The sequence below is a fragment of the Erithacus rubecula genome, assembly GCF_903797595.1.
Source record: "Erithacus rubecula genome assembly, chromosome: 6".
Taxonomy (NCBI): Eukaryota; Metazoa; Chordata; class Aves; order Passeriformes; family Muscicapidae; genus Erithacus; species Erithacus rubecula.
This window is the reverse complement of record NC_136688.1, coordinates 24,708,352-24,720,994: the sequence shown is the minus strand read 5'-3', so window position 1 is coordinate 24,720,994 and position 12,643 is coordinate 24,708,352. Positions and strand designations below refer to the sequence as shown.

The window sequence follows — 12,643 nt, the reverse complement described above, 5'->3', positions numbered from 1 at the left end:
TGATTTACTGCAGAGCTCCAAATCATGAAGCAAATGCAACATCATTTTATTTGGCAGTCATTTTTCCTAGTGAGATAAATCAAGTCGTGCATTTTAGCATTTGCATTGGGATGTGAGCTTAGATGTGGACACCTACACTGCAGTCATCTGGGTGGAAGATTGAGCATTAAGGGTCATGCTGTATGAACTTTGGGTAGGAAATAATCAAGATAGATTTATTTGTTGACCCACTGGCATTCAAGGTCAAAGTCTGTCACACACAGTTGTAGTATATGATCATCTTTTAAGTGAGTTTTCTGAAGGTGGAATGTAGTGGGATGCTGTTAAAGAATAATGTCTTACACTTTAGCTGCCTTAAAGCTTCATGTTATAAAGATAAATGCAATTTTCCTCTTTACTGCCCAACTGACATGTCTGAGTTCCAACTTGGGAGAGCTGTGTTGAAGGTGTGGGGGTAATTTAATGGCTGTAGTTAGTCACACTTGTGCAGCTCCTCTGAAACTTGCCAAAAGCAACTGAGTTTATTAGTTATGGCTGGGGTGGAAACTGCCGGGATCTCTCTAAGGTGTCTTCAGGGCCCCAAAGGTTGGAATACCTTTCACAGACTGTGAATATGTCCTGGGCATTAGAGAACCAGGACAGCCAAGAGTTAATGCTCCTTTTTAACCTTTACAGATATCCCAGAAGAGTGACTGAGGAAACAATTTCCTAAGTCCTTGAATTGTGCTGGATTTTTTGAAATTCCACTTAAAAAGTTCGGTCATCTACCTGTAGTTAGCTGATTAAAAAAAAAAAATTGTACGTAGCATACATTGAATAGATTAGTGCAAAAAAATCAACTTGTATATTAATTTGATTAGTGTATACTGAGACCTTCTTGGAATATTTTTGTTAGACTATTAAAAACTAAGGTTAACATCTTCACAAAAGTTTTACTGATTTCTAGAGGTGGATTTCACCTGGGGGAAAATCAGATTTTATGTAATGGAAATTAGTATTTCTGTAACCCAAGGCAGCATTCTAATGAAGATAAAAAGTGTTAAAATTCTCCAGCATGTTCCTTCAACCTGGAATATTGCTTACTAGGGTCAGAAGAATTTGGATGATTCTCTAAAAGCCACAGTTCCTCCTCTGTGCAGTGTTCTTCCACAGTCATGCTTTGATGGGTAGGTCAATCACACTTTATGCAGCTGATTTTTTTGTTTTGTTTTCTTCTTTTGGAGACCCTTATGGTGCCATTCAGATTTCTCAAGGTAGTTCTGATCACCTTCAATCTGGTCATCTTCAATTTAAATAAAAACAAGTAGATGGTAGGGGGTGGGGGGTCCTAGCCAAGTTTTCATTTTGGGAATCTTGATTACAAGAATCCCATATCTTGTTTCCAGCCAATTAAGAAACTCTGGGATGCACTTTAATACTTGAGAGTGAGAGCACCTTGAGGTGCCAGCTCTCATCTTCCACACTATGAGCAGTGAGGCCAGCTCTAACCTAGAGCAGTACCACTAGGTGATGGGGTCTGGCAAAAAGATAAACACAGAGGAAGTGTAAATCAGTCTTTTTGCTATCACTGGAGGCTATTGTCATTCACTCTCTTCCTGTCACTCTTCATGTCTTCTGCAGCCATCAGTCAATCCAGTTGACTGCTTAGAGGAACTGGAACGTTTGACATCAGAGATGCTGCAGCCCCTTCTCAGCCAGCCAGCCATAGACAGCATGTGGGACTTGCTCAGGTAAAACTATTCCACTGCTAAGATGCCGTTGTCAGAAGCTAAGGGAGCCTCATATCTATACTGTACTGTGTGTCAGCTCTCCTCCCCTCTCCTCCCTCTCTCCTCTTTTCCCTGTGCAATATGCCTCAGGTATGAGAATACCTGCATCTCTGCTTTGCCCTATAGCCGGGTTTTTCATATCAATTTCAGATTATTTTAATCAGTCTTGGCATTGGTTCTTCTTTGGTTTCACTGGTCTGAAAAAAAAAAATAGTACAAGTAGCATTAGTTGAGTCCCTCTTACATGATGAGGTGAGTGTGTGTGTTCATGTACCATTTGTGTGCTCTGTGTGGTGCTGCTTATAAAAAATAATTTGACTAGATTCACATCTTTAAGCTCCTGCAGAGCTTCACTAGGGCTTTGAAAACTCCTGCAGATAAGTTCAAGAACAAATACCAAACTGTTCTTCCAGACATTTGGATAACATAAGCTCTGGCTTTAGGAACAGTTAAGCACTGCAGATATTCTGTCTTTCTGCTGTAGAGGGAGCCTCCTTACTAGGCTGTGATTAATCTTCTGGAGTGGGGAATCCAGAAGGCCTGACTTTCAGTCAGAGAGGCAGGCATCCATCCACCTCTGAGAACATCTGATATAAAGGGCACCTGAAACTTTTGTTTTCAAGTGGTGTTTTAATGGTCATCAGTTTGGTCCATGTTCTTTCATGACTGAAACTGAGATCTGAAGATCTTGGCACCAAAGCTTCCAACACAAGAGCACTCATTAGACCCTTTTTTGCATGTCCTTGTCTGAAGACAATGCATTTGGTCAGGCTATAAAAGCTCATCTGTAAGAATTCTCGCTGTTCTTAACACTGGCTGGTAAAAATCAAGAGTCAGCTGATCCCGGCCCTAGTATTTTTACTATTTTGTCTAAACTTTCTGGGGAGTTTATGTCTAGGAGTTCAGGGTACTTTGTGAACCCCACATGTATTTATGCATCTCCTACATGTAATACCAGTGGTAGAAAGAGCAGTGCATTTAAGCAATTAGTTTTCTGCCATAGAGTAGTGATGTGGATCTTTGACAGAGTTTGCCCTATTACTCCATTATCCTTGAGCAGCTTGGTCACTCTTCTTTGTGGTGGTCTTACCTATACAGACATGATGTATTTACTCTGGGCCCCAAAAGCACTGCTGTTGTGGGAATTTGTAGTTTCACCTGTAGAGAAAACACACTCCAAGGGTGGTCTGCACTGTCATGTTCATGTACCTTCAAGCTATATTCTTTCTGAATACAATTTGAAAATGTGCCTTTCATTAGTACATAAAGGGCAGCATTTTTGCAATGTCAATTTTAGATATAATCTGGCTTTTTGGTTTTTGCCTACAAGTTTATTATCAAAATGTCTTGAGTGGGTGGATAGCCTTGTTAGCCTGGTGTGCGTATGTATGTGGGGAACGGCGCGTTTTTTTTAAATCAAAGGTCCAACACTTTCAAGTATTTGACATCAGAGATGTGTCACTGCATCAGTACTTCTGCTCATCATGACCAATTTAGCTGTTGGTTCCTGACAGCTCACTGGCATCAGCTTGTATGGCAGTAGTGCTTGGTGTACTAGCTGAGACACTGGCTTTTCACTTTCACTTTCTTCAGGATTTCCATTTTCCTGCAGTGTGTGGTACAGTTCAGATAGATAGTAACATTTCAACAAGAGAGTTCCTCAGCACTATGAATGCTTTTGACCTAACCCCTCTCTCTTTATTTGTCCACACAGGCCATGTTCTGCTTTGTGCAACCCTCTGTCTTGTTCCCCAGCACCAGAATCTGTCGGCAGCATTGCATCTCTGAGTTGCACTGGGGGCAAACCTCCTTTAAGCCTGGTTGGCTCCAAGTCGCCTTTTCCCTTCCTCACTGCCCTCTTATTTCTCATCAATAACATCACTCACATTCACAAGGGCCTGACCAGCAAGGTGAGAATAAACCTGTAAATTCTAGATGAATGGTGATATACTTGTGATGGAGGTTACTATTTGTACCTTCTCAGGCATAAAAGAGTTGCTAGAAGGACTGTTAAAAGCAAATTGTTGTGCATTTTTATTTAAAAAAATATTAAAGTATTATAGAGAGAAAGAGCCTGACTTTCAGAACAAGTGGGATGAGGATCAAAAAAATACTGTCTTTGAATTCCAATATTCAGTTGACACCAGGAAGCTGGAATTGCAGAGCCAGGTGATACTTAAAGGATGGATTTATAAAGAATGTTGTGAAGAGTTGTATAACTGTTGTTTGTTCTAAGCAAAATATAAAACTTGACTGTCAGTGGAGGAAAAGCATGGTGGAAGGATATATAGCAAAGAAAAATAAGGTAGTACTAAAGAAGAGAATGAGTGCTACGGTTCTGCTGAATATGGTCCTTCCTACTTTGGTTTGTTCTGAATTTTTAGAATGACTGAGTATAAAATATCATTTAAAATGAATGGAAGATTGCAGTCTCTATAAAGAATAAATGTTTGAGTCCTAGAAAGATGGAATACCTAGCATAAGCTTTCTCAAAGCCTTCCTGTATCGCCTTAGGTTGAATTAGCTGATTGGCTACTAATGGAAATATCTGGCCAGATGAGGGAAAAACATTTTAAGCCACTGGCCAGATTTCTGCCTTACAGAACACTATGGAAAATGTAGGCAGGGACTGTTGGTTATCTGTGATGGGGATGGTCATGATGGATGCAGGTGAACCCTGAGAAATAAAGGCAGATATTTATGAGGTTATTCTTAAATATGGCTTTTGGACTAGCTAACAGGAATTGTCATGTGGAAGAAAGTAGGGGATGGGCCTTGGAGAGGGCTGTGTTTTGCTTTCATCCAAACACAAACTGTCTTAATATTATTTGTCTCCACTTGTGATTTCTTTATAGTACAGCTCTGTGCTGGGCTTCAGAGGCTTGAAGGATTATCTGCATCAAAGTTGGCAGACTGGACCTCCCTCTGTGACTCCCTCATCTGCGTGGATCCTACGCCATGAATATCACCTGCAGTACTTCGTGTTGGCGTTGGCTCAGAGAATGGTATCGTTATTAGTCCTTCCATTTCTTTCCCCCAAGGAACTGACTTCACTGGCAGCTGGTCTTTATGTCTCTGGTCTTCTGCTGACTTTTATGACCCATTACCAAATAAAATCTTTCCAGTTTCTGATATGGGAATTTAGTTCCGAAATAATTTGGGAGAAAACTACATTTTTTCGTTTCTTTGGGATAGAGTAAGAACAAAGTTTTCAACTGTGTTGCTAAAAAAAAAATCTGACTATCTAAGTCAGTCAGGGAAAGCAGAAATATCTCTTGGTATGAATGCTGGCAGCTCTTGCAGTCTGCCTCAGTCTTTCACTTCGCAGCAAGATCTGTGTCTTGTTTGGCCCTCCCGTCCTTGTGGATTGTCTTGTTGACGAATGTGCTTTTGTCTGTTGTTTTGTTTCCTGTGCAGGCAGGCACTTGTCCGGATTACACCCAGCATTCCTCACTCCATCACTGTGTTGCCATGGCATTGCTGAGCCGCCTGTTGCCAGGGAGTGAGCATCTGGCTCACGAGGTCCTACTGGATCTTGCCTTTAATCCAGAGTTTCTTCCGTAAGCTTTGCATTTTTTCCTTTCTCTAGTCTGGTACTTGGGGAAACATGGGGAAAATGGAAAAAACATGTTGGCACTGCAATTTTGTCATGATTTTTGGCCTTTAACAGGGCCTGTGGTTGAATTTTACTTACTCATTGGTGTATTCTCCTGTCACAGAGCCTTCTAATCACAGCCAAGGTGATTGTAAATTTTTCTCTGATGTACCACTGTTGAGAAGTGTGACCAGTTTCTTTTGATTTCCTCTGGGACAAGGCTTTCGTGATTCCTGATACAACTGATCCTCCCTCAGGCCTAGCATCTTCCATCCTGAGAGTAGGGAGTCTAGAAAATAAATAAGAATTTGACATAGGCTGAAAAGCTCAATGAATCTTCCTCAAGCCCTTAATCAAGTCTGCTGATTTGATAAATGCCATGTCTTCCACTTTACATTGGAAGAAATAATGAGCATCTCAAATATGAATCCTCTCATATCTGGGCAAGAAGATGGTAGCAGTTTATCTTGTTCATCTCAATCTGTTTGAAATTAGCCCTGGTATATTCCTGTTGGACGTTAAATTGAGGTGCTGCAGAGAGGTACTGTGCTTTTTCAAAAAGAAGGAAAATTTGTTAGTGGATTTGTTTGTGTAGTGGTATTTTGGTTTTTTTGTTGGGTCAACAAAATGGTGAGTATTTGGTCTGAGATTGTGGCATATGGATTTGACAAACAGCCTCCACAGCCACAGTTTCTATCAGTCTGTATGGTTCCCCTGACCTTGCCACTGCCAGCTGCAAAAGCTTCTGTTTTGAGAATTGTCTTACTGGTTTGTGTAGGCCTTGTCTGATATGCAGTATTTCATCTCAGCAGTTTCATGTGTGTGCTGGTAAGTAAGCTGCCTCTCTGAACAACAGGTTTCAGGCTCCACACTAGACTGGCATTGTGTGGAGGTTTTTTATGGCACAGCCTCAGTGTTGCTGATTCCAAATGTGTTTCTGTGAATTCCTTCTAAATACCAAAGTGGCTGATGCTTTACAGGCCATCTGTATTAGACTAGCTCAATGATGTAGAAAGTGTTGGGTGCTCTGCATATACTACTCTTCCTGTTCCAGGAAGACTGTAGAGACGAATTTATGTGATGTGTTGTTTGTTTGACATTTCAGATTTTTTTTTGTTTGTTTCTTAAACTGTTGTTGGTCTTTACCTTACAGTGAAGGGAAAGCTGGTGGGCCAGAAGCAGCTGACTTCTCTGATATTCTGCATCTGGGCACCAGTGCCAAACTGGCACAGCCTGGCTCTGCAGCAGCATTACTTCCAAGGGTTACTCGTGGTGCCCTGCTGAGAGAATCGTACCAGAATCTGCCTTCCATTCGTTCCTGCTACCTCTCCCACTTTGTCCACTTGCAGCCCACCCTTAAACGTTCTCAGGCGTTCTATCAGGGGCGGAATTACCTCATCCAGTCAATGCTGCTTCCTGAGGTCAGAGGGCCCATCCTGCCTTCAGACTGGCCATTCTTTCCACTTATCAGCCTCTACAACAAAGTGACTAATGCAGAGACATGTGGGGCTGTACTGAACTCTCTCCCACTTGATCTCATCAACACTGTGACCTGGAACCTGCAGTGGGTCTTGTTGCTGGAAACCTGGCGTTCTAAAATCCTTCAGAGCATCCCAACTGCTGCCAAACTTGCACGGCTTATGTGTGTCTTCCTCACTGGCAGTGACCTCTTTCTAGAAGCACCAATCCACCGCTACACAGCTGCCCTTCTCTCTGTGTATTGCCAACCCAAGGCTCTGGACTCCCTGAACTTGGATGCTCCTCTCCCTGGTTTGGCATCCTTCCATGATCTCTACATAAATCTCCTGGAGCAATTTGAGGGCGTCTCCTTTGGAGATCCACTCTTTGGAGTCTTTGTTCTTCTACCTCTACAGAGGCGTTTCAGTGTTCACCTGCGTCTCTCAGTTTTTGGGGAGCACACAAATACCCTGCGGGCGCTGGGAGTGCCATTGCAGCAGGTAATCCTGGCTTATGGTAATTGCCTGTCACTGTATTCTGGCTTACTGGGCTCTTTCCTGTGATTCTCCAACCTTGATTTGTGTCTGTATGTGGAGGGCAGGAGCTGAGAAATTGCTCAGTCTTCACTGAAAACTGTCCCAAACCTTGCTTGGTTTAACCATTGAGAACCTTCTAATTTATAGGTTGTAGGTATGAAGGCTGGCCAAACTCTGTGTTCTGCTAGCAATTGCCTTTGCCTTAAATAATTGTTTTCACACCTTGATGACAACTTTTTCTTTGCCCATGCACAGACAAATAGTCATTTTCCCTCTCAATCTTTCTACATATATTCAGGAGTTGTGCTCTGCTGAGTAGCAGCATGAAAATTTGGTCTGTCAAGCATAGGACTGCGTGTCTTCTGAGCAAGCAGAGCACAAGAGATAGAATTTAGCAGTCCTGTCAAGAATACTGTCTTCTTACTTTTAAGTACTCATCTGTACAGTGATAGGACCAGTAAAAGATCTCTCCATAAAGCTGAAGAGGTCTTGACAGCACTTTGTCAAGGCACGTCACATCAGTCAGGGTGGGCTGTAGCAGCTCTGCTGCAAATGGGGGCCATGCTGCTGGGGTACATCACGTTATAGGAGAGTATGCACAAGGAAGGGCATTCTAGAAGTCATGAACTTCCTCTCACTACTTAGACCCTAACAAAAATTGTCATGTTGCCTCTGGATGGGTTTGTTGCAGTTTCCTGTGCCTCTTGAGCGCTACACTTCCCCTCCTGAGGACAACCTGAACCTCCTGCGACTCTACTTCCGAACGCTGGTCACGGGTGCGCTGCGCCACACCTGGTGCCCTGTTCTGTACGTGGTGGCCGTGGCTCATCTGAACAGTTTTATTTTCTCCCAAGAAAGCACGACACAGGTGGGTAATGGATAGCAGAGCTTCAGGGCTGCAGTCTTTAGGTTTTGCATCTGCACTCCCTGTGAGTCCAGTGTGCCTTGTGAATCACTGACCTTTGGGACTTGAAAACAAAGATAGTAAGCAAATGTGTTGAGGACTGGTCAGCTGCTTGAGAATCTACATACAAGGCAGCAGCTTTTGTTCATTAGACCCTAATGGTATCCAGTCCTTCCTAAGTCCTTGAGGTCAGCAATTACGTGTTCTGTAGTGTGGGGGAAGGAATAAGCAGAAAGAATAAGGAAAGTGATCAGAGAGAAAGAGCTTGTAATAAATTTGGCCTCTGTCTTAGCAATCTTAAGGTGCAAAGTAGTCTTTTCTTTGATTTTGCTTAAGTAACCAAGCAGAAGCCCTCCTACGGCCTTGAGGCCTCTGTAAGTGAATAGTGCTAACAGCACTTCACATCTGATCTGCAGTTCTACCTGAAGGTTGAGAAGTCATCTGAGATTCGGATCAGGGGAAGGAGCAGAGAGGCAGGATTTAAGTGATGAGACATCTCAGGCATTTTCTGCTGGAACAAGCTGCTCATCATTATAATGAACAAATCATCCTGGAGTGCTGTAGGCCCCTGGGCAAAGGTATTCCTGAGAGGTATTAAGGGTAGTGTGTGTTTTGTTCCCAGGAGATAGATGCTGCTCGGAAAAGCATGCTGCGGAAGACGTGGCTGTTGGTGGATGAGGTAGGATTTGGAAGATTCAGCTTGTGCCTCTGGGAATTTTTTCCATGCATGATATTCTTAAAGACTTGTATTTGGTTTTTTAATTTCGTGTTTAATTACCTTGCTAATTTGAGAATGAGAGGAGATTAGCAGCAAGATTTTGGCCTACAATATCTGTAAATACGCTTAACCAGTTCTTGTAGTAATTGACCTCAAAACACTGAGCCTATTGGCTCAGCCTAAATGAATCTCCTGTACTGTATTTCCATGCCTCTTGTACAAGCAGCATTATGTCTGGGTAGCTAGAGATGTTAGAGGAATGATTGTAGCACAGTTATTAATAGGTGGCCAGCAGTGATCTTTCTTAACTCTTAGCTGGATGCTTCCCCTGAAAAGGACAGATATAAAGTTTCTTTTTTTCAAGGAGCTTACCAAAATCTATCCTTTGTGGGACAGAGCAGTGTCATTTGGCCCTCTGTGATTTGTGTCCAGGGTAAATTACTAGATCACACTCAAAAATCCACTTGGGTTTCTGGCAAGAAGTCATTGTGGGGGCTGTTGAGGAGACAGTGGAGTTGTGTTTAAAAGAGGAATTCTCATGCAAAAAGAAGTGGATTTTATTGGAAGAAACTTGCCTTTTATAGCTCTTCTATTGAAAATGTAATTAAGTATCTTGGGCGTGATGGAATTGTACTATTTGCAGATTTGCTGTATTGTGTTGGAGATGGTGGAAAAGATTAGATACCTTTCTGTTTCTTTTTTCAGAACTTGAAAAAGCACCTGCTGTACTACAGACTGCTGAATGCAGAGAGTCCTTTGGGATTTGACCTTTATGAGCAGCTCCCTCCCATGCGACTGAAGTACCTGCAGATAGTGACACAGAAGGAAATTACAGAGAATGTATCAGCTCTAGACTCATAGCAAAGCACTTTTAAAAGAACAGGGCCAAAGCAAAGAATGGAAAAGCTCAGTTTATACTTCACTGATGAAACTACTTTCAGTTCAGATGGTTTTAGTGTCTTACCTGGTCACTCTTGGCATCTTTATCTAGTGAAACATTAGTAGAATGCTCTCAGCCCTGCAGAACAACATACATGCTATCAAGATATGACAGCATGTGTGTGTGTGTGCCCTCTCTGTGATGGATGTCAGAGCATTTTCCTCCATTCTCCTTCAAGATGATCTGCTTATTCCCAGAGGAGGTGAGAATGTGTCTGAAAGGCCCTGGGCTGTTGAGTAAACTGAAGGATCTGGAAAAGCTGTTTTGCACAGTCAGGCTGGAAACCAGGTTCTCAACATAATGTCTGTTTTCCCCAGATCCTTCCATTGCTTTTCTTGTACCTTGGATTTTGAATGGTCCTTTCCTCACACTATACCTTGCAAACAGAATAACAGTGTGACAGGAAAGAATCTGATCCTGAGAGCTTTTTTTTTTTTTTTAACATATATACATACAAGCAGTTTCTCCAAGGTAGTGTTTTGTGCATACACATATATTGTGTCAGACCTCCTAAGAAATACAAGTTCCTAGTGCAGTGGTACAAACAGTGAATATCCTCCCTTGACTGTCTTTTGGATGCTCTCTAAACTGCTTTCTTTTCTCCCTTAATTTGGTTACATGTATAACAAGATCAAAAATAATTTCTTTGCAGGCCAGAATGCTTGGCAGTAACCACCCCTCATTAAAGAAAGGAAAAAAAAAAAAGTATCTGCTTGTTAGTTAGAATATGTATTGGTTGCCCTCTGAGGAGAATGCAATTTAAATTTTGAAGTGGAGTTTCCTACCTTAAACCTAATTTTAAAAATGTCTAATTTGATCCCACTTCTACATCCAAATTGTGAATTGCAGCCTCAGACACAAGGATTGCAGATATAGAGCCCTAAAAGGCTCATCCCAAGTGCCACATAGTCCAGAATTTACTCTAGGTATTTGATCCTACTGGGTGTTCTCTTTATCACTCTGGTGAGTCACTGGGTCACTCTGGCAGGCGTTTGTTTGGGGAACTTGACTTTTATGAGCAGAACTTTCTAATGTTTTGTTCTTATGAATAAATTCCTCTGGAATGTGCAGGGTGATGCCTGGTCTGAAGAGCTCAGCCTCTGTCTTCACCTGTCAAAAGAGGCTGAGCTAGTTTCCCTCTGAAGAAACCATGCCTGTAATTAACCCCACTCCAGTGAATGTCCCAACTGGAGTGTGAATCACTGTTAATAGGCCCACTTGTCACGACTGAAATTGTTCCTACAAGAAACAAATTCCAGCTTTATAGAATCAAACAATCATTGAGTTTGGAAAGGAAAAGACATTGTGTCCAACCATAATGCAGTATCTCTCTTTCACCTGACATTCAAGTGTTGCTGCCCCCTCAAATGCTTGCATAATCAAATAGGGCTTAGGGTTTTAGTGACTGATGCTGTCTTTGTATTGGTAGTTTTCTAAGTGCACCACTCCCCTTCCTTAGGTTGCCAGAAAATAGCCAGTTTCATCTTTTTTTTCCCCCATATTTCAAAGAGGAAATGGGCAGAGCTGGTGTTTGTTTCCAATCTCTTTGTTTTTTTCACCTTTGCTTTTGATCTGTGGTTTCTATCTGCAGCAGATCAGTGTCATGTAAAATAAAAGCACAGTGGTCTAACAAGATTTTTTAATTCTTCTTAACTATTTTAAAAGTATTTGATATAATTAAAGGTTTAATCAAAGTCATTCAAGTTTTAATCTGCCTAGATGGGGAGAGCCAGCAGTTGTCTTTCAGAGCTGTGGATGGTAAAATTTAAGGACTCCTAGCTGCCCGTTTAAGAGCAGCTTTCATCATGGATTTCACCTTTTGCTTTTCAGACCTTCAGTTATAAAATCTCTTCCAGTCCTTTGTGGGATGCAAAGTTGAGTTTTGTAATGTGTACAGGATGTAAATAAATATTTTGATAGCTCTGCAGGAGTTTTTTTTAACTATGAGAATACTTTGTTTGAGTCTTTCTTGAATTAAAACAGCAATTCTGTTTGCAGCTTATCAATATCTTGGGACAGCTGCTGCCTTAAAGAATTCTGCTAAACTCTGGAGCTCTGTAAGAAAGCACCTCAAGCCAAAAATTGCATCCTGCTTTTGTTATGGGTTGGTAGCACAGGGTACCAAATGCTGTGTGTACTTGGGGAAGGTGCAAAGTGATAGGATGTGATTTGACACATGCCCCAGGTGGGAAGACTGTCCACAGATGGTATTTGAAGTTATGATGCAGGTGTCAGCAGTGGAGAGAAGGAAAAGTATGGATCCCAAATAGTTCTGCAGGCCACAGTCATACACAGAAGACTCCAAGGATGCTGCATATGAGCTGTAAACTTTCAAAACCTTGACTGTCATTTGAGATGGTACATTAATTTTTTAAGGCTTTTGGCAATCTTGTATGGGATTTCTCCACAGAACACTAGAGGGCATTGCTTTATCTAGTTTAAATGTAAGATTTCTCAGCCTCAGTGCTGTTGGGACTTGAAAAAAAATACATGGTTTGAATTTTTTTCATTTTTTATTTTTCCATATACTTTTGGAACAAGTGTGGAGAACTAAATATTTAATGTGATGGGTTGCTAAGAGCCATACAGTGCTTTGCTGGCAGAAGCATTTTTGAAAAATCACGGTACACTGAATGTAAAGTTTAAACTTAGGCTGATTGCAGTCTGGGGCAGGACCAAAGCATGCCCATTCTGTTAACCCAATTTAATCCTGGTCTTAATTA

At 41.7% G+C, this 12,643-nt stretch overlaps 1 protein-coding gene across 4 annotated transcripts in view; it reads left to right on the top strand.

Annotated features, from left to right (window-relative positions):
- The window catches only part of RPAP1 (RNA polymerase II associated protein 1), a 47,897-nt gene extending 36,050 nt beyond the window's left edge, over window positions 1-11,847 (top strand). For all 4 annotated transcript variants that reach the window (XM_079309164.1, XM_079309162.1, XM_079309163.1 and 1 more), the window contains exons 18-25: window positions 1,621-1,730; window positions 3,484-3,679; window positions 4,625-4,774; window positions 5,187-5,329; window positions 6,518-7,322; window positions 8,050-8,226; window positions 8,885-8,941; window positions 9,686-11,847. In XM_079309164.1, the coding sequence (XP_079165290.1) occupies window positions 1,621-1,730; window positions 3,484-3,679; window positions 4,625-4,774; window positions 5,187-5,329; window positions 6,518-7,322; window positions 8,050-8,226; window positions 8,885-8,941; window positions 9,686-9,841 (1,794 nt within the window). In that variant the 3' untranslated portion in view covers window positions 9,842-11,847. The remainder of the gene's footprint in view (window positions 1-1,620; window positions 1,731-3,483; window positions 3,680-4,624; window positions 4,775-5,186; window positions 5,330-6,517; window positions 7,323-8,049; window positions 8,227-8,884; window positions 8,942-9,685) is intronic.
- Window positions 11,848-12,643: the final 796 nt, after the last annotated feature.